At 42.6% G+C, this 21749-nt stretch overlaps 1 protein-coding gene across 1 annotated transcript in view; it reads right to left on the bottom strand.

Moving 5' to 3' along the window:
* UHRF2 (ubiquitin like with PHD and ring finger domains 2) overlaps window positions 1–21749 on the bottom strand; it is a 143670-nt gene that overhangs the window by 22337 nt on the left and 99584 nt on the right. The window contains exon 9 of the mRNA XM_077475054.1: window positions 5110–5214. Coding sequence (XP_077331180.1) covers window positions 5110–5214 — 105 coding nt within the window. The remainder of the gene's footprint in view (window positions 1–5109; window positions 5215–21749) is intronic.

Below are 21749 nucleotides of genomic sequence, written 5' to 3'. Positions count from 1 at the left end.
CATAAGCATCCCCAGGGGACCTTGAGGTATGAGACATGACTTGCTTCCAGGGTGGATCATACCTGGAGTTCAGCTTTAAAATGAACAGCTCTTTACTGAATACGTTTGAACGAGCTGTATTTCTATGGACAAGACCCTACTTATCCAAAATCAGGTTTACTCGCTAATATCTCCTTCAAGAACTGCAAAGTGGTTTTAAGCACTGCTGTATAAACATACATATTTTGCTGTGTTCTATGGGATTTTCCAAGACAAGACATTGAACTGTAAACTGCAGGTAGACAAAAAAGAAAAAAAAAAAAAAAAAAAAAGAAGAAAAGACACTTGTGCAGCTATGTAATCATTTACATACCAATTTTTAAAAAGCAGCTAGTTCAATTTGACTTGATATCAGCCTCTTGAAATCTCCATGGGTGCTCAACCTCTGGTTCTCCAGTTGCTGTGGAACTACAATGCCCAGGAGGCATTGTAAGCCACTGACAGTTACAAGCATGACTCCTAAAGGCAGAGACAGGATTGGACTTGGTTCCACAACAGCTGGAGGGCCACAGGTTGAGCACCCATGACAAACAATAGTGATGACCAACTCTGTGGTGCATAAGGTAGGCCATACAGTATACAAATTCCTTCAACCCATGAAGAAAATGGTTTTATTCTCTCATCGACACAGTCAGTGTTAATGGAGGAATCCCTCCCGCTGCTGTTCTATTACATTCTGACAGCGGGAGGTTTCCCAGCTATCAGAATACAATGACCACTGGTGGGGGCTATAGCCGCCGGCAGTGATCAAATGAAAAAACCCAACAGGCTGGTAGTACTGAAGTTAAATCGACAGATTTAATTAGTACAGCCAGACTGCCCAGAAATAGATTGAAATTCTTAGGATTCATCTATGGCCAAATGCTGTACAACTACATTTCACCTGCAAAAGTTAGCTCAATAAAACTTTGCATGAGGAGGATTGAGATTGTAGGAACAAAATCTTTGAAAGTATCCAATCATCAGAGAACCACTCTAATTTGCTAAGGTATGTAAAAGATGCCCACCAATCAGTGTCACTCATGGTTGTTTTATGGAAGCTGGTTCAATAATAATTGAAGCACTGCAGTGGAAAATGTGTCCTTTTGATCAACGGAAGTTACTAAATGGGGCTAACATACCCAATTACCTGGGAAGTCCTGAATATATCCCTTCACTTACATTTGTTATTGTTATTTTTCTCCCATTTTTTTTATAGATAATACTGTGTTATAGCATGCTTGCCAATTAGCAGTAGATTGCACAGGTTTGCCAAATTGGGGTATTTTTATTGTATAGCAATACATTTCTGTTATGTTCGAGCTTTGACGTAAAGTGATTGTGATTTTTTTTTTTTTTAAACAGAAACATTTTATACTTACCTGCCCTGTTGCAGTGGATTGCACAGAGCAGCCCAGATCCTCCTCTTCTCAGGTCCCTCTTTTGCGGCTCCTGTCAAGTGCCCCCACACCAAGCAGCTTGCTATGGGGGCACCTGAGCCGAGCTGCAGCTCCATGTGTCCATTCAGATACGGAGCTGGGGTTCGACCCTATCCCCCTCACTCTCCTGATTGGCTTTGATGGACAGCGGTGGGAGCCAATGGTGCTGCTGCCATGTTTCAGCCAATCAGGAGGGAGATTTCCAGATAGCCAAGAGACTCGTGGACATCACTGGACAGCAACAAGGCTTAGGTAAGTATTATGGGAGCTACTGCACACAGAAGGCCTTTTGTCTTAAAAAAGAAGTATGGGTTTTGTTATTTTTTTTTCTCTTTTATACTTACCTAGGTGGATGCAGCATGGGACCAATGCTGCATTTGTCACCTGCCGCCTCTGCAGTGAGAACCAAGCCAACGAACACCGCCGATGGTGCAATTCTCACAGATCCCCTAGAGGAGAGCTGCTGGCTGTCAATCAGCATCTTTCTGCTCTGCTTCTCCATGCTCACTGGAGCGCTGAGCTGTGGAGGGGCGGTGAGCACCTGTCTCGGGCTCTCAGCGGCTAACTGAGAGGCTGAGACCGGCATCCGTCCAGGCACCTGGTGGATCCAGACTGTGTCACGAATGATGCAGTGCTTGGGGTGAGTCCAGTGACATCAGCAGAGAGTGGACTACAGACCCTACAGTGGACTACAGACCCTCTGCTAAAAATGGGTCACAGGAGTGCAAAACGAATTGCACTCCTGTGACCCATAGGAGAAGCCCAGCCAAACAAGCTCAGGCTTGACTTCTCTTTTAATGAATAGAATGTATTCAGATAAAAAAACCTTCTGCCTTTACAACCCCTTTAAGTCACTGAAACTTATTACCAAATGATACATGTGTAGATGTGAACGTTTACATTGCGATCAGATCTCTTTTTTGCCTTTATACTTTTTCTTTATTTATACAATGACATATTACAATCCAAATAACAAACAGTGTATAAAAAAAGATAACTTCTAGGTTGCAATGTATAATATAGAGACAAAATTATTAACTTCCCCTACTCTCACCCTCTTACTATTCCCCCAGCCCCCCCCCCCCCCCCATCTCCACACCACTTAATTTACACCCTTTTAGCACAGCGTTATATCTATAAGCTAGACACTGGTCATTCTCCCGCCATCCCAGTTTGAACATTTTCTTGGGGGTATAGTATACTCTATAGAAAAAAAAAAGAGGTGCGATACCTTCTGTGAGGGGGAGATTGAGACAAGTGTTGCTTGTCTAAGGATCTGATCCCATTCCACAGTGGACAATGGCCCAACATCTCCCTCCCAACTCTGTCTATTCTTGATAAGCCCGACACGATCTATTGTTCTATCTCCAAGCCTGGCATACAATCAAGAGATTAACCCTTTAGACGAGTCCAGTCTCATTATTTGTGCCAGAATAGGAATATAGGTCCATTGAACTATTTGAGATCTGAACTGCGTTTGGACTGCATGCCTGACCTGGAGATATTTATAAAACTAGCTATTTGACAAGTTAAATTCCTGCTTCAAGTTTTAAAATGGATTTTAGAATATTACTCGAATATAATTGGCTCAGACGGTTGATACCTTGGTTCACCCATTCCCTAGATCTCTTTATACCACTCAACTCGGCGAGATTTTTATTGTTCCACAGAGGAGCCAGTTCTGATGTTCCTTGGTATCCCAATATAGCCTTCGTTGTTTGCCATGTTTTAATAATTTTATCATTGGGCAACGTGAAATAAATGAGTTTGCCTCTAAAGTCTCAGTCAATGTACTATGCAGGCACCACATCAACATCATCCTACCGCTAGAGTTGCGCACATTAGGGGCTCCATAGCCTTCTAAGTGCTGTAGCTGGGATGCCAAAAATATAACCTGGGGTGTGGAACCGCCATACGCCTCCTCCCTAAGCGGCACCTGCAATGTTTGCAAGCTGATTCTAGGTTGCCCACTTCTCCAAATTAAAGAGGTGTTTCAGCTGTAAAAAAAAAAAAAATGGTTTAAAAGTCAGCAGCTAAAAAAAAAAAAAAAAAAAAAAAAAAAGTAGCTGCTGACTTTTAATAAGCAGACTTACCTTTCCAGGGCGCCAGCGATGTCGGCAGCTGAGGCCGACATGTCCCTCGGCTCTCGGGGCTGCCATTCGTACTAAGGGAAACAGGCAGTGGAGCCTTGCAGCTTCACTGCCCGTTTCCTACTGCACATGCACGAGTCGCGCGGCGCTTTGTGAATGGGACGCGCTGTGTTAGAGAACACACAGTTCCCAGAACACAGCGCGCCCCATTACCCAGAAGACCGAAGATCACTGAGGAGCAGGAAGAAGGCAGATTAGAAAGACTGCCTAGCAACAGGCATTTCTGACCAGGTAAAAAAAAAAATTTTTTTTTTTTCAAAGTTTTTTTTTTTATTTTTTAAATATTAATGCTTTTTTTTTTCAGGGTGGCCCTCCACTTTAAGTCCCTAAACAAGGATTCTATTCTTTTGAACCACTTCTGGCTATCCATATTGGAGAGTTATGGAGAAAATATAAAATCTGGGACAACCATATCATCTTGACTAGGTTGCAGCGCCCCGCAACAGACAGGGGGATTGGTATAGAGTAATTTCACCCAGTTAATAAAAATTGGTCAAAGCCCAAATCTCACAAGCACTTTGAATAGATAATCCCACTCAAGGCTATCAAAGGCTTTGGCTGTGGCCAAAATGGCCCCAGAGCCACCATTGTCCACTGGAATCTGCATATTCAGATAGGTTCTTCGTATATTTTAATGCTGGTTGACCTATTTGGGATAACTCCCGACTTGTGGGGGTGTACAAGCTTCTGAATGCATCCAATTAAGCGAGTCGCCAATATTTTTGCCAATATTTTTACTTCCGTACACAATAACGATATTGGGCGATAAGAGGAGGGTTCCATATGATCTTTCCCCTCCTTGGGGGATAACAACAATAGTAGATTCTGACAATGAGAAGGGCAATCTCCCAGTGGATATTGCCCAACTCAATGTCTTCAACAGTTCTGGAAGCAGGATCTCATCATACAGTTTATATATTTCAATTGGCAACCCATCAGAGCCTGGCGACTTGATTTGGCATCCCAGCTACTGCACACCTTCTGCCTTTACAACCCTTTTAAGTCTCTAAACTTTATTACCAAATGATATATGTGTAGATGTGAACGTTTACATTGCAATCATATTTCAATGTATATAATTTTGTGTTACGATAAATAACCACCACCTGTTGTGTTATTGTGACAATAGTATGTACACATTTTTGGCTGCTAATATGGCCCTAAACGTTACCTGGAACTTGTACTGAAACACATGTAAAAAACAAACAAACAATCTCTTAAGTACCAGTACCCATCATTATCTAACAATATAATTACTATTTCACGAAGCACATTGGTTTTCAGTTGGGCTTACCATCCTCCTGTAGCATCACACAGCATCTGTAAGTCATTTTTTTTTATTCAAGTCAGACAATCGCGCAGACATTTCTGTAACATACTGCCTCTGCACTATACATACAATGCAAAATTTCTACTGCATAAAAATATTCTTAGCTATAGAAGCTGAACCGGATGCATATCGCTTTGAAAAAAATAATAAAATTGTGTTGCGGAATACTTACCACTTCATCTTCAAATCCCCCCGCTAACACAAGAGAGTATGCACCATCATTGCTCCGGCCATGAATCCCACCAACATGGGGCCGATGGACACCTGCTTCACTAACCTGGTCAGACAGAAAAGAAAAAGGTCTGAAAAAGTGCATGGTTTTCATGGATTTTTTTTTCAGTTTCCCTCTCCAGGGTTATGTGGTAAAGCAATTTGTGTCTAGGCATGCTGGAGTGGTTGCTGAGTAGAACATTTCATTTATTCTGAAAGCCTTTAAAGTGGTTGTAAACCCTTTACAACCACTTTAAACTACGGGCAGGTCTATATTTAGGCTTACCTGTAGCTGAACTGGATATCTAAGCCTGCATTTGCGACGTGATCAGCACATGCGCACTTAAGCCAACTGAAGCAACGGCCTATGCCGTTCCTGGCGGCTGCCGTGCATATGCGCAGGAGTGAAGTAATCGAAGCTTCAGCCAATCACAGCACCGGAGCCGCGATACCCGCAAATAAGTCCCCTGGGAGATGTCGGCCACCAGAGCGGTGAAGGAGGACCGCTGCAGGGGCTTCGATCTCAGGGAAGTCTTTATCTTGCAGGTTTTTTTTTTTTCTTGGATAGCCTAAAACGGGTTTACAACCACTTTAAAGCTTATCTTAAGGCTGTATTATCCACCACCCCTTTAATTAGTTGCTTGCATAAAAAAGAAAAAAAAATAAAAAAAGAAAAAACACACAACATACATAACTATTCAAATGTACACTTACTTAAATCTTTTGTCAAAATGAACTTCCTTACCAAAGTGTCTTTTTTTATTATTATGCAGGATTTATATAGAGCCAACAGTTTGCACAGCACTTTACAATATAAAGGGGGACACTACAATTACAATACAGAAGGAATAGGAGGGCCCTGCTTATGGAGCTTACTATCTGAAAGGTAGGGGGCGATAGTACAAAAGGTAATAGCTGTGGGGGATGATTTGGTGGAGGTGGCTCAAGTATGGCTTATAAGGAGGAGGTGGGATAGGCTTCCCTGAATAAGTGAGTTTTCAAGGATTGCCTGTTAGCGGACTGGGCAGGAGCTGAACAGACATACTGGGGTAAGGAATTCCAGAGGATGGGAGAGATCCTGTAAAAGTCCTGGAGGCGAGGGTGGGAGAAGGTAACAATGGAGCCAGAGTGCAAGAAGTCACCATTGGAATCTTAGTTTATGCATTTACCTTATCTATGTATTTAGAGTTCTGTATTTTTATTTTATTTGATTAAAATAAAAAATGTGCAATGTTAAAAACAAGTGAAAAACAAAATCGTATGCTTAAAGTGGTGCTTCACCCTGCTTGAAAAAAAATCAGCTACAGATACTGTAGCTGCTGAATTATAATAAAAAAAAAAAAAAAAGAAGAAAAAAAAAAAAAAAGAGGATGCGGAAGAGGACTCACCTGTCCAGGAATCCGGTGCCATTTTCACCCAAACCGGTTCTCTGCCGGTCTTTGGGCCCTTGGCACCGGCATGTTTAGTGTGGGCAGCAAGCTGTGTAATGCCACGTACAAACGACCGGACTTTCCGTCAGACTAGGTCCAGCGGTCTTCCCGATGGACTTTCGGCGGAGTTCCGACAGACCTTCTGAACGAACGGACTTGCCCCCACGCGAAAGGACTAAGTCCATTCGTTTTGAACGTGATGATGTAAGACAGGACTAAAAAATGAAGTTCAATAGCCAGTAGCCAATAGCCTCCCTTGCATCGTATTTGGGGTTTCCCGGAATTGAGTCCGTCGGACAAATTTGAAATATGTTCTATTTCTAGGTCCATCGAATTTTTTAAATGAAAAAAACAATTGGATTAGCCCACACGCGATTGGATTGTTCGAAGGACTGATGCCGTCGGACCCAGTGTACCGGAAAGTCTGGTCGTGTGTACACGGCATGAGAAGAACTTCTGGAGGATCCTTGAAGGTGGTCTGACTGAAAGTGGGAATGTCAGAACCAGATACTCAGTACCCCTCCACCCCTCCCAAAAAAAAGGTGCCAAAAACGGAAGAGGAACTTCCCCTTTAGAGTGAAGTTCTGCTTTAACTAGAAGAACTTTAGCGTCAAAGGACATAAATTAACAATCCATATACAATCCAAGTGCAAACAAAAAAAATGCACATAATAGTGCTAAACAAAGACTTATATGAACGCCAGTGCTATTATTAAAACAGGAATCTTCCATGCATAAGAGGAATTGCTCGGATAGCATATCACCACTGTGGACAAGACCAACACCACAAACCTCTTATCAAATTAAAGATGACCATCACAGGATGAATGGTCAATTAGGGCTTGAAAACAAAACCTCTTGCAAACTCATTCAAATGATGCTCCTCATTCCTCGGTAAACACTCCAACTCACGGGGAATAAACAAAAAAATAAATAAAAAACAGCCTCATAATGTAGTAGTAATTTTACACTCCCATGGTATCACGAAGAAACAGGCATATCAGTAAAAAACAAATAAAATGTTTGTGATGACAACACACGTCAGGCTCCGCCCTACGCGTTAGAGGCATGATACACCTGATGTCACTTTTTTCTATAGGTGGTGGAACCTCCTTTGGCAGAAAAGGGTTTAAGCAAATGCTTTTGTTAGCTCTGGATCAGAGTTCAGGACTCATTTTTGACCATTCCTCTTTACAAAACGGTTTAAACTCAGACACTTTTGTAGGATGTTGTTGCGAACAGCTCTCTTGAAGTAATTTCACAGGATCTCTATGGAGTTAAGGTCTGGGCTCTGATTGGGCCACTCCAAAAAGGTGCATTTTCTTTTTCTGAAGCCAATCTGTGTTAGATTTACTTTGATACCCTGCTGCATCACCCCAACATTATCCCATAGGATATTTTGTTACATTTAGGAATCATTTTTCCCCTCAATGGAAAGTGGTGCAAGTCCTGGGACAGCAAAGCAAGCCCAATATATGATGCCCCCCCCCCCCCCACCATACTTCACAGATGATAGAAACATAAAAGTGACGACAGAAAAAGACTGAGCAGTCCATCAAGTAGGGGTGCAACGGATCGTCACTGATCCATGATCCAAATGTGTCACCCTGTTCGGAGCGGCTCGCGCCACGATCCACAGAGCACTCCGCAGTCTCGGCCTTAGGAAAGGCCGCAGCTTCGGCCTAGTTCTGGAGCGGCCGCCATCTTGGTGCACCCGTCGGCCGTTAATGCGATCGCTCCGTCAAATGACGGAGCAATCACTTGTAAACAAACTGGCTTCATGACACCGCCGGTTCCTCTCTCCCCTCTGTGTACAGATCTATACAGTGGAGAGGAGAGTTCGGATGGCAGCAGTGCTGTGGGCTGCATCAGTCAATACCCTGCCAATACCCAGCCAATATTACAGTGGGGGGGGGGGGGGTCCATTACAGCGGGGACTATATGGTGGTGGAATTTTCACAGGTTTTTGCCAATTCATTTATTATTAATAAAAATTATCCAATCTGTCACTCTCATCCGATCTGTGAGTTTTTTAATCCTTTGCACCCCTATCATCAAGTCTTTTTTTTTAACTTTATTGTCTACCTGTAGATCTATGAATTTATGCCAAGTATCAACTACCCTTTCTAGGATTTGTTTTGAACTTTCCTCCAGTTAGTTTGAGGCCATGATTTTGGTTTAATATTGAAAAAACTGCCCTCCTGAACCTTATTCACCCACCCACCCCCCCCCCCCCCCCATATGTATTTAAAAGGTTTCAATCATGTCTCCCCTTTCCCTTCTTTCCTCCAGACTATATATATTAGGTTCCTGAACTCGCTCTCGATACGTTTTATCTCCCAAACCATTTTTGTTACCAGTCTCTGGACTTATTCTATTTTATCAATATGTTTGTATAAATGAGGTCTCCAGAATTGGACACAGTATTCTAAATGAGGTATCGCTAAAGATCTATATAGGGGAATTAGAACCTCCTTCATCCTGCTGGTGATCATGCCAAGTTTCAAGCATTGGTGGTTGTTCTGGCTAAAGAACAGTGGTCCAAATATTTGGGCCCTGTAACAGATCACCAATGGGAGATGGTGTTGTCTGCACTCACAGGTTAGTTTATCACCATCCCAAAAACAGTTCTTTTTTCTGCATCGGACATACAACACTCCAGAAAAACTGTTCGCCTGGCATCGTAGAGACGATCCCTTTTGCCCCAAATGTAACAGTGGCCCTGCCACTTTAATCCACATTATGTGGAGATGCCCAAAACTTCATAGATACTGTAAAGAGGTTCTGACTACTATAAGATCTGTTTTTCAGGTTACCCCGGCAGAAGATTCAGGGATATGTTTATTAACCACTTCAATACAAGGCACTTTCACCCCTTCCTGCCGAGGACAATTTTCAACTTTCAGCGTGGTCGCACTTTGAATGACAATTGCGCGGTCATGCAACACTGTACCCAAACAAAATTTTTATAATTTTCTTCCCACAAATAGGAGCTTTCTTTTGGTGGTATTTGATCACCTCTGGGGTTTTAATTTTTTTGTTTTTATTTAGCAAAAAAAAAAAAAAAGGAAAAATAAAAACTTTAAAAAAAAAAAAAAAAAAAAAAGTTTCTCAGTTTGTTTTCTCTTTTACCAACGGGCACCGATGAGGCAGCACTGATATGTAGAATTGATGAGCACTGATAGGTGGCACTGATAAGGTACTGACAGGTGTTACTGCTGGGCACTGATTGGCTCTGAGAGACTTTGAGGGGGCCATGACTGGCAGCGGATAGGCACATCTGATGGGGCTGATAATCAATGTGCCGATTATCAGCACAGACTCACCCCCCTCGACAGGGAGAGCCACCGATCGGCTCTCCCTGTCAGTGCGTGATTGGTCACAGCTGATCACATGGTAAGAAGCCTCCGTCAGAGGTTTCTTACCATGATCGGAGGTGCTGCGTGTTAGACTGACACTCGGCACTAGCGATCGCCACGCTGCACACCCCCCGCAGGCATGTGTCGCCATGTTATCCCGCTAGCTGTTATACGACGCCCAGTGAGGATAACAGAACCACGACCTGCCGTCAATCTGCTATAGGTCAAACGGGAAGTGGTTAAACATGTTGGTTGTGGCTACTTTACCAGAAAATACTTATGTCCCCATCACCCAAGTGTAATTTAAAGCCTGCAAATTAATTGCCCAAAAACAGTTATCCCCCTATTCCCCCACCCTGGATGAACTGAAAACACAAATAAATCATACTATATCTAAATAAAAGCTAAACGCATGCCGACCCGCTGCCGCATGACTCAGCTGCGCAAAACGGCGTTATGTTACCGACGTAGCATAAACGGCAACTAGGGGGCGCTTGCACGGCGAAGGAGGCGTGCGTGCTTGCTCCCCGACCCGATGCGAGTGCCCAGCAGTCTTGATCATGCTGGGCTCCCGCAATTGCTCGGGGTGTACGGAGAACTGGCAGCTGTGTGTGTGTAAACACACAGTTTCCGGTTCTCTGAGCAGGGAACTGACAGATCATCTGTTCATACAGAGCATGGACAGGGATCTGTTTCCCTGCACAGTCCCACCCTCCCTTCAGTTACAACACAAAGTAGGATACATATTAACCCCTTCACTGTCAGTGACATTTTTACAGTAATGAATGCAATTTTAACCAGTTGCCGACCGCCGCACGACGATGTACGTCGACAGAATGGCACGGGCAGGCATATGGGCGTACCTGTACGTCCCTGCCTTCCCGCGGATGGGGGGCCCGATCGGTGCCAGCGGCGGTCGGAATCCGTTCAGGAGCGATCCGGGATGAGGGGGCGGCCATTCTTTCATGGCCACCCCCTCGCGATCGCTCCTGACGAATGGAAGTGCAGCGTGACATCACTTCCTCTCCTGTAATGTAAACACAGGCAGAGGAAGTGATGTAATCTCTCCTCCGTGTCGGTATTTTTCGTTCCGGCACCGAGGAGAGAGGATCGGTGAGTTGCACCAACACTACACAATACAGTAGAACATGCCAGGCACACTCTCACCCCCCCTTCACCCCCCCAATCACCCCTGCACCCCCAGTCACAGTGACACCAATTGCATTTTTTTTTTTTGCATTGGTGTCATTTGTGACTGTAATAACTGTTAGGGCAGTTAGGGTTAGCCCCCTTTAGTTCTAGGGTACCCCTCTAACCCCCCCAATAAAGGTTTAACCCCGTGATCACCCCCCGTCGCCAGTGTCACTAAGGCTGGGTTCACATTGCAGCGGTTTATGAGAATGGATGTGATTCGCACCGCACTGCAGTGCAAATCACATCCGATCTCTGTGCGATTCGAGTTCAGCCATACAGATAGTATGGCTGAATTCGCATCGCACCCGCCGCAAACTCGCACGGGACCCTTTTTTGGTCCGCAGCAGAATCGGATCGCATGGGTGTTCACACCATGCGATCCGATTCCTGTCCGAGTTTACAGATCGCACTGCGATATGCGAACTGATCTGGGGGTGTCATTAACATTTCACTGACACTCCCAGCAGTTCGCATAGGGCAGTGTGATGCGGGAACCCGCCGCGGATTCGTGGCGTTCCCGCATCGCTCCAGTGTGAACCCAGCCTAATAAGCGATCGTTTTTCTGATCGCTATATTAGTGTCACAGGTGACGCTAGTTAGGCAGGTAGGTATTTAGGTTCGCCGGAGCTTTTTATAGCGCCAGGGACCCCCCATATACTACCGCATAAAGCCCCCCGATTGCCCCCTAGTTAACCCTTTCACCAGTGATCACCATATAACTGTTACAGGTGACTCTGGTTGGTTAGTTATTTTTTTATAGTTTCAGGGCACCCGCCATTTATTACCTAATAAAGGTTTAACCCCCTGATCACCCGGCGGGTGATATAAGTTTGAGGGTCAGATAAGGTCTGCGTCGCCCTAGGCAGCGTCAGGTTAGTGCCAGTACCGCTAACACCCACGCACAAAGCATAAACCTCCCTTAGTAATATAGTATCTGATCAGATCTATATTAGCGTCGCCAGCAGTTTAGGTTTCCCAAAACGCATTGTTAGCGGGATCAGCCCAGATACCTGCTAGCACCTGCGTTGAGCCCCCTCCGCCAAGCCCAGCCCAGCCCACCCAAGTGCAGTATCGATCGATCACTGTCACTTACAAAACACAACACACATAACTGGAGCGTTCGCAGAGTCATGCCTGATCCCTGCGATCGCTAACAGTTTTTTTGTAGCGTTTTGATACAGTCGCTGACAGCCTAGGTGCTTTTTTACCTGTGAGTCTCACTAGTGTACCCCTAAATTTAGGGGTGTCTACTTTCCAAAATGGGGTCATTTGGGGGGGGTTTGTGCCATCTTGGCATTTTATGGCCTTCAAAACTGCGATAGGTAGTGAGGAGTAAAATCAAAAATTTACACCCTTAGAAATCCTGAAGGCAGTGCTTGGATTTCGGGGCCCCGTACGCGGCTAGGCTCCCAAAAAATCCCACACATGTGGTATCCCCGTACTCAGGAGAAGTAGCATAATTTATTTTGGGGTGTCATTTCACATATGCCCATGGCATGTGTGAGCAATATATCATTTAGTGACAACTTTGTGAAAAAAAAAAAAAAAAGTTTGTAATATTCCCGCAACTTGTGGCAAAATATAAAATATTCCATGGACTCAACATGCCTCTCAGCAAATAGCTTGGGGTGTCTACTTTCTAAAATGGGGTCATTTGTGGGTGTTTTGTGCCATCTTGGCATTTTATGGCCTTCAAAACTGTGATAGGTAGTGAGGAGTGAAATTACAAATTTATGCCCTTAGAAATCCTGAGGGCGGTGCTTGGTTTTCGGGGCCCCGTACGCGTCTAGGCTTCCAAAAAGTCAACCACATGTGGTATCCCCGTACTCAGGAGAAGCAGCAGAATGTATTTTGGGGTACAATTCCACATATAACCATGGCATGTGTGAGCAATATATCATTTAGTGACAACTTTGTGTAAAAAAAAAAAAATATTTTTTTTTTTGTCATTATTCAATCGCTTCAGACAAAAAAATAAAATATTCAATGGGCTCAACATGCCTCTTATCAATTTCCTTAGGGTGTCTACTTTCCAAAAATGGGGTCATTTGGGGGGGTTTTGTACTGCCCTGCCATTTTAGCACCTCAAGAAATGAGATAGGCAGTCATAAACTAAAAGCTGCGTAAATTCCAGAAAACGTACCTTAGTTTGTAGATGTGACAACTTTTGCGCAAACCAATAAATATACAGTTATTGACTTTTTTTTTTTACCAAAGACATGTGGCTGAATACATTTTGGCCTAAATGTATGACTAAAATTGAGTTTATTGGATTTTTCTAATAACAAAAAGTAGAAAATATCATTTTTTTAAAAAATTTGCGGTCTTTTTACGTTTATATCGCAAAAAATAAAAATTGCAGAGTCAGTCAAATACCTTTAAAAGAAAGCTCTATTTGTGGGAAAAAAAAGGACGCAAATTTTGTTTGGGTACAACATTGCATGACCGCGCAATTACCAGTTAAAGCAGCGCAGTGCCAAATTCTAAAAAGACCTCTGGTCATTGACCAGCAAAATGGTTCGGTCTGAAAGTGGTTAATCACATGGATCACTGTATAAATGCCAATGGTCCCAAAAATGTGTCAAAATTGTCCGTCGTGTCCGCCATAATGTCGCAGTCACGAGAAAAAAAAAAAAAATTGCTGATCGCGCCATTACTAGTAAAAATATTTTTATTTTTTTATAAAAATGCCATAAATCTATCCCCCATTTTGTAGACGCTATAACTTTTGTGCAAACCAATCAATATATGAATATTGTGAATTTTTTTTTACCAAAAATACTTGAAGAATAAGTATCGCCTAAACTGAGGAAAAAAAAGATTTTTTTATATATTTTTGGGGGATATTTATTATAGCAAAAAGTTAAAAATAATCAATCAGTTTTTTTTCCAAAATTGATGCTTTTTTATTTATAGCGCAAAAAAAAAAAAAAATAAATAAAAAAAAAAAAAATCGCAGAGGTAATCAAATACCACCAAAAGAAAGCTCTATTTGTGGGAAAAAAAGGACGTCAACTTTTTTTGAGAGCCACATCGCACGACTGTGCAATTGTCAGTTAAAGCGACGCCGTGCTGAATCGCAAAAAGTGGTCTGGTCTTTGGCCAGCCAAATGGTCCTGGGCTTAAGTTGCTAATCTACTGACACAGAAAGAGGTGGCTTGATACCCTGTGTTTAGCTCTGATTTCATTAACGCTGAATAGACTATTATATATAGGAGGGAATTGCGCAAACCTAAACCACATACACTGTAATTTTTATGAACCTTATAATATACATGTAATTAATTAGTCCAACACTCAGTGAAAATTAATTAATAACTGTAATCAGATAAAACATGTAGGGGTGCACCGAATGGGTTTTGTTGGTGCTGCAACTGATACCGAAAACCAAAACCGAAACCGAAACAGCACCGATACCGAAAAATATTTAAAAAAAAAACATTTTTATACAGGAGATGGTCAGAGACTGGGGACGTGGCACAGGAGATGGTCAGGGACTGGGGACGTGGCACAGGAGATGGTCAGAGACTGGGGACGTGGCACAGGAGATGGTCAGAGACTGGGGACGTGGCACAGGAGATGGTCAGAGACTGGGGACGTGGCACAGGAGATGGTCAGAGACTGGGGACGTGGCACAGGAGATGGTCAGAGACTGGGGACGTGGCACAGGAGATGGTCAGAGACTGGGGACGTGGCACAGGAGATGGTCAGAGACTGGGGACGTGGCACAGGAGATGGTCAGAGACTGGGGACGTGGCACAGGAGATGGTCAGAGACTGGGGACGTGGCACAGGAGATGGTCAGAGACTGGGGACGTGGCACAGGAGATGGTCAGAGACAGAGGACGTGGTACAGGAGGTGTCCCCCATTGCAGCCAGAGTGTGCCCCCTTTTTTGCAGCCAGAGTGTCCCATATTGCAGCCAGCCTGTGAAGGGGAGAGGAGAGCGGCCTCCGCCGCCTGTTTGGTCACAGCGCTGGGATCATCACAGTTTTCATTTCAATAGCTGTGTGTTCCCGGCCGCGCTGTCACACACAGCCCCTCCCCCTTGTCCGGGCACTTTGATAGACAGATCACCCGTCCAATCCTGCGGGTGATCTGTCTATCAAAGTGCCTGGACAAGGGGGAGGGGCTGTGTGTGACGGCGTGGCCGGGAACACAGCTATTGAAATGAAAGGTGTGATGTTCCCGGCGCTGTGATCAAACAGGCGGCGGAGGTGGCTCTCCTGGGCTACAGGACACCCCCATGATGGGTGGCACCAGGGGTGGGGGCGGAGCCCCATCCCTACCAAGGCCACGCCCCATTTTCGGCTCCATTATCGGCAGTCTTTCTCTTTCGGCAAATCGGCCGATATGTTTCGGCGGCCGAAATTTCAGTGCATCCCTAAAAATGTGCGATTATGCTGTACTATTTAAAAGTCCCAAAGACAAAGCTGTAAATCAAGTGATGATAAATATTCATATAAACTTCTGATGCAGCGCCTTGATATTTGCAATATCAGCTAGTGGGTGTTATTATCCCAGAGGAGAAATATAAAGCCATATGGCCTCTTACCAGACAAGATGCACCCCAAATTATAAGGGTCAGACACGCCTGATATACACAGTGATCACCTGGGGTATTTCACTTGGTCTGCCCCAAACATTAGCAACTCTCCTCCACCAAAGACAGAAAGGGGAATTAAAAGACTCCAAAGCTTCCAATCGATTTGTCTTGTGAAAGATTTAGAACATTATCTCCGTTCCCAGTCAATGCATGTTACAGGAAACCGCGTCGGTTGGAGAGACTTTTTGTGATGTCACCACGCATCAGCTGGCAGTCTGAAAGCTTGGGGCTGTGTCTATCGATTTCTTTGCCGTTTTTGTGCAAAACTTGGAATAAAGCAACCATTTCTACTGCACTATGAAGTTTCCTCTTTTCTAAGTCTTTCACATATAAATACTGGAGAAACACAAGACAAATCGATTGGAAGCTTTGGAATCTTTTAATCGCCCTTTCTGTGGTGGAGTAGAGTGGCTAAAGTTTGGAGCAGATCGAGTGGAATATCACAAGTGATCACTGTGTATATCAGGCATTATATTTCTCTGCTGGGATAATAAACACCCACTAGCTGATATTGCTGATATTGCAGATATCAAGGCGCTGCATCAGAAGTTTATATGAATATTTATCATCACCTGATTAACAGTTTTGTCTTTGGGATTTTTAAATACAGCATGCATAATCACACCTTTTTTTTTTTAATGTGTGTATAATATATATATATATATATATATATATATAAAATTTTGAGCACTTAATTCTTGGGAGTAGTGGCACCTACACTTTTTTTTTTTAATTGATAAAATATTTTTTCATACTTTCCACATATTTTTTTTTCACAATCACTACCTTGGTAAGCTCAGAGTATTTAAACTATATATCCTGAATTGACTATGGTCTTAAAAAAAAAAAAAAAAAAAAAAAAAGGTGGAGACTGGCTGGTGTGTCCTATATTGGAGGATACTTAGGTATTCATGATGATCAGCGAGTTATTATATTGCTTATGGCTGTATACAATATATGTGGGATTTAGAAGGCAAGGCACAGCTTGTGTGTTTTTGTTTTTGTATAAAAGAGTGATTTAAGAAGGTATTTGGATAATTCATTTCTAGAATTATATAATTATATTCAACATTTAATTGTAACCGAGAGATTGGATTGTACGATTGTTGGTATTGTAAAAGAAATGTCTAAAAACGAATAAAAATGCAGAGAAAAAAAAAAAAAAATAAAAAAAAAAAATCACACCTGCAAACTCATTAGCTTTCTTTCAAGTTCACTTACTTTTTCCTACAGCACTCAATGTTTAATAGGCGTGTTCAATAAAGCCATGAGAAATTAGAATTGTGTGTGCGTGTTGTCAGCTTAAGCACATTGTGATATTCTATTGTGACTTAGATGAGGATCAGAACACATTTTATGGTAAATTACGGCATAAAGTACTTTTCCATGCCACTGTAAATGGCCCATATAGTGAACATGGAGTTATTCACTTTCAGGTCATTACAGAAGACAAAAGGGGCACTCCAGAGGTAGTTGATCCAGGAAATATCGGGCTGGCTCATGGAAAGAACTGGATCATGTTTTATTGAGGTTTTTTGTGTCTTCCTCTGGATCAACTGCAGGAATGGGATAGTATATATGGAGGTTGTGTGTGTGTGTTTGTGTGCGTTTGTGTGTGTTTGTGTGTGTGCGTTTGTGTTTTTATTGGTTGATCTTGAACTAGTGTGTCTTTTTTTTTCAACCTAAATATGTAACTATGCAAGAGTCAACTGTTCCCTTAGAATAATGTCTTCCAGATAGCCCACTATAGATATTCCCTGAAAGCGGAACAACAGTTACAACAGTCTAGGGCGATTGCGCTTTTAAAAAAAGAGAATCATCAAGATATCCCACTATAGGAATATCCTGAGAGCAAAGCAGAGGGAGAACATTGACTAGCACCTTTGATGAAGCTCAGAGGTGCAGCGGACACGTCAAAAGGGAGAGAAACACATTGGTAATATTGTGTGCCCACAGCAAAACACAGGAAGAGTTGGTGTGCCTGGAAAATAGGGACATGCAAACAGGCATTCTTGATGTCAACAGAGGCCAGAAGATCTGCCAGATGGTGGCGAGCAATGATTGATTCTATATGGGATTTTTGTACTCCGAGGAAGATGTTGAGAACCTTCAGTTCCAGTCTGGGGCAGATGCCTTCTTTTGCTTTGGGGAACACAGAACAGGTCTTAAAAGAAACCTTAAAACCTCTTTTTCAGGGACAAGGACTACAAGTCCTTAAAAGAGAAGCTGTGCCAGAGCAGTCTGAATGGCTACCAGTCTTTTGCAGGGATGAGAAAGTTTGACAACATAAAATGGGTTGGAAGTAAAATACAAAATTCCAATCTTAAGACCCTGGGTAAAACATTCTAAAACACAAACATCTGAAATGTCCTAGGTCTAGATGGCAGTGAAGGCCAATATATAGCCTTCCACTCTGAGAAGTGGGCCCTCACCCCTTATTATGAGGAGCACTAGATTCTGGACTTGGGGGGGACCAGGACATACAGTAGAAATGATTTCCAAGGTTTACCTTAGACCTGAAGGCTTGAGACAATCGAAAGGAACTTTTTTATTTTATTTATTTTTTTAAGTTTTAAGAATACAGGGTTACCCAGACCGAGATTTTGCCTTTTAAGGGGTAAAAGGGTTTCCTTCCCCTGATTATCTCATGAAGTTATCCAGGAATGTGCTAGAGGTGTTCCCCTTTCAAGAGCATACATTTCTTGCACTGATGCACCACAGACCAGTACTCGCAAACTGCTATTAAAGCACTGGAGGCAGCAGGGAGCCCAAAATGTGTCCAGAGGATTGTGAAGATGGCAGAGGAAGGACGTTCAATGGTCTGTTTGTGGCCAAGTAAAAAGCTTGTGTATGAGAACTTGCACAGACTAAGTGGAGATGTCATCTTTCCCACCTTCCCTGTGGCAAATTGTTTTGTGGCCAGTGCTAACAATAACCACCTTAGGGAAACCAGCCAAGGATAAAAGCACCACTGAAGCTACCTGTACAAAGAGCAAAACCAGAGTCACTGCAACTAAAGTCTATAAACTGCCCTGCAGTAACACAAAAATGCTGGAGGACAGGAGGCAGGATCTAGGGAACATACAGAAAATCCCAGCCAGTCTTCACCTTCCAGGTTGGCAGAAACCTTAAGTCTTCAGAGACAGGTTTCCACTGAATGGATGCACCACGACCTGGACTCAATAAGTGATACAGCAAGTGCCTAATGCAAACCACAGTGCCCTCGGGGTATATTACAGGCTGGCCCTGCTTCTTCCCAGCAGGGCTCGAGTACCACCCGTGTGTCTATGTCAAAGCTATTTGTTCACTAAATCTGCAAAATGAGCTCTTTCCCGACTCAATTGTAGAACTTGCCAGAAGGAAAAAATGAAATCTTGATGTTTCTGTCAGTGCAGAGAGAAGTTGTCTGTTCGACAAGAGATTAGTCCTGTCCACCATGCAGAGCTGCCAGCAGATGTGTATAAATCCATCTGCGTGCAGGCAGCCCATAGAAGTGTATTCACAGACAGCAGCTGCAAGGACACAATCGAATGTCAAAATCTGACATGCAGGCAGGAGCAGGTGCACAGATCCACGTGCACAGTGTGTTAAGATCCCTGCAACCACTCCTGTCCACATGTCAAATGGACATGTGATTGTGTCTGTGCAGCCAATGCACGTGTATCCATTTCTATGGATCCATTTTCTCATGTGAATGCAGCGGCTCTGCACAGAGCAGCAACAGTCATATCCAGAAAATGCTGCTCAACCTTGCTTAAACTTGGATTAGCAAGATATCAACTACGCCAAATCAGCAGCGATAACAGTTAAACGTAATTATATATGCGACTTAACAGACATGTTTTTGTGAAGGCTACTTTCAGTCCCAATTAAAGTGTGCCCTTTGATGAAAAGCTGAGTCCATGTCTAATATTTCAAGGATGGCTTTTATTGCAGCAGGTAATATTAATGATCTTTCAGGGAGGTTATGATTAATGAATCTACTGGAATCTCAAAGCTGACCCACATATGAAAATTTTTCCTTTTATCCTTCTAGTGCTCCCACATTCATATGAATTTTAGCCTCCGAGTTATCCACCTTTTCTTTAATTACATCCTTGGCTGCCTTCAGATTTGAGTTTCCACAAGATTTTATTAGGTGCCTGAAACTTGGCAGCATATATCTGTGGATTGCAAATGCCTTCTGCTTGCTTGAGCAAAATGTATAGGATTATATACTGCTTCTTAGTTTCCAGCAATGTCTCAATACTCACTGAATGCTACATGCATTAGGGTGTGCTAGGAAATAGACAAGTACATTTAATTACACAATGTAGCTACCTAAGGCACAACAATCCTTCGACACTTAAGGTGATCATTGGGAACATGGAGTTAGATTTATAAACTAGATTGCGTTTACGTCTATTTCAGACAGAAATAACTTTTACTGTGCAATGTGAAGAGATTTCAACCTTAGGGTTGCCAAATATAAGCTATGTCAGTAATTAAACAGGTAAGCTGGCAACTATGATCAACACTAGTGTTTTCGAATTACATTCCACTAAAGCAACTGTAGGGGGGGAATGTTTCTATGCTTACAGATGCAAGAGCTTTAGTTTCATTTGCTACATGCTTGATCGTGATCTGCGAGTCAGAAATGTTCAACCTGGAAACAGCCAGGCAACTGCCATTTTTGCAAAGATGCCCCCAATTACAGCCCGATATTTATATTGTGTATATAAAAGCAGTCAAAAAAGTCTTCCTCTGCCATAGCAATTTTTCATTTTCCGTGTACTCTGTATGGCACATCTGCCGTGCAGTGCTTGCCCTCAACTATGTGGGCCAGGTGACTGGGATTATTTAACTCCTAGCGCATGCGCAGGATTAACATTATTCATTAGTTGCCAAATGGCTCAAGAGGATGTCTGGGGAAACCTGAAGAAGTAGCTGGGAACACAGCCTGCATTGCACAGCGCTGGGGAAGAGAACAACTATATTGGAAGTGTGCATCCTGCAAAATTGCTTTTATGACACTTAAGGATCTGGAGTATTTGAGAGATTTTTATATTTTATATTAATTTTCCTTTTATGGCGATATAAGATATTATTTTGATATTAGCACCCTTTGTATAGCTCATTAATGCATTGATTGTTTATCGTGATTTTGTATAAGTGGGATGGTTTTGATGCATGTATATTGACACATATATATATATACACATACATACACACACACACACACTATCTCACAAAAGTGAGTACACCCCTCACATTTTTGTGTATATATATATATATATATCTTTTCATGTGACAACACTGAAGAAATTACACTTTGCTACAATGTAAAGTAGTGGTTGTACAGTTTGTATAACAGTGTAAATTTGCTGTCCTCTCAAAATAACACACAGCCATTAACCACTTAAGGACTGAGCCTCTTTCTGAGATTTGCTGTTTTCAAGTTAAAAACTGTGTTTTGCTAGAAAATTACTTAGAAAAAAAAATGTATAACGCTTGGGGTTCTAACACCCTAGAGAATAAAATGGCGGTTGTTGCAATACTTTGTCACACCATATTTGCACAGCAGTCTTACAAGCACACTTTTTTTGGAAAAATACACTTTTTGAATTAAAAATAAAGACAACAGTAAAGTTAACGCAATATTTTTTTATATTGTGAAAGATAATGTTACCCCGAGTAAATTGATGCCAAACATGTCACTCTTCAAAATTGCGCCCGCTTGTGGAATAATAACAAACTTTTACCCTTAAAAATCTCCATGGGCAATGTTTAAAAAATTCTATAGGTTGCATGTTTTAAGTTACAGAGGAAGTCTAAGGCTAGAATTATTGCTCTACCGATCGTGGCGATACCTCACGTGTGGTTTGAACACGTTTGCATATGCGGGTGCTACTCACGTATGCGTTCGCTTCTGCATGCGAGCTCGGCTGATTTTTTTTTTCTTATTTATTTTACCTTTTATTTTTACACTGTAAAACATTCCTTTTAATAGTAAAAAAGCATGACAGGATCTCTTAA

Source organism: Lithobates pipiens, unplaced genomic scaffold (genome assembly GCF_037356315.1).
Source record: "Lithobates pipiens isolate NorthernLeopardFrog02 unplaced genomic scaffold, aLitPip1_a1.2 Scaffold_13, whole genome shotgun sequence".
Lineage (NCBI taxonomy): Eukaryota > Metazoa > Chordata > Amphibia > Anura > Ranidae > Lithobates > Lithobates pipiens.
The sequence above is the reverse complement of the archived record's forward strand: the minus strand, read 5'-3'. Positions and strand labels throughout refer to the sequence as shown.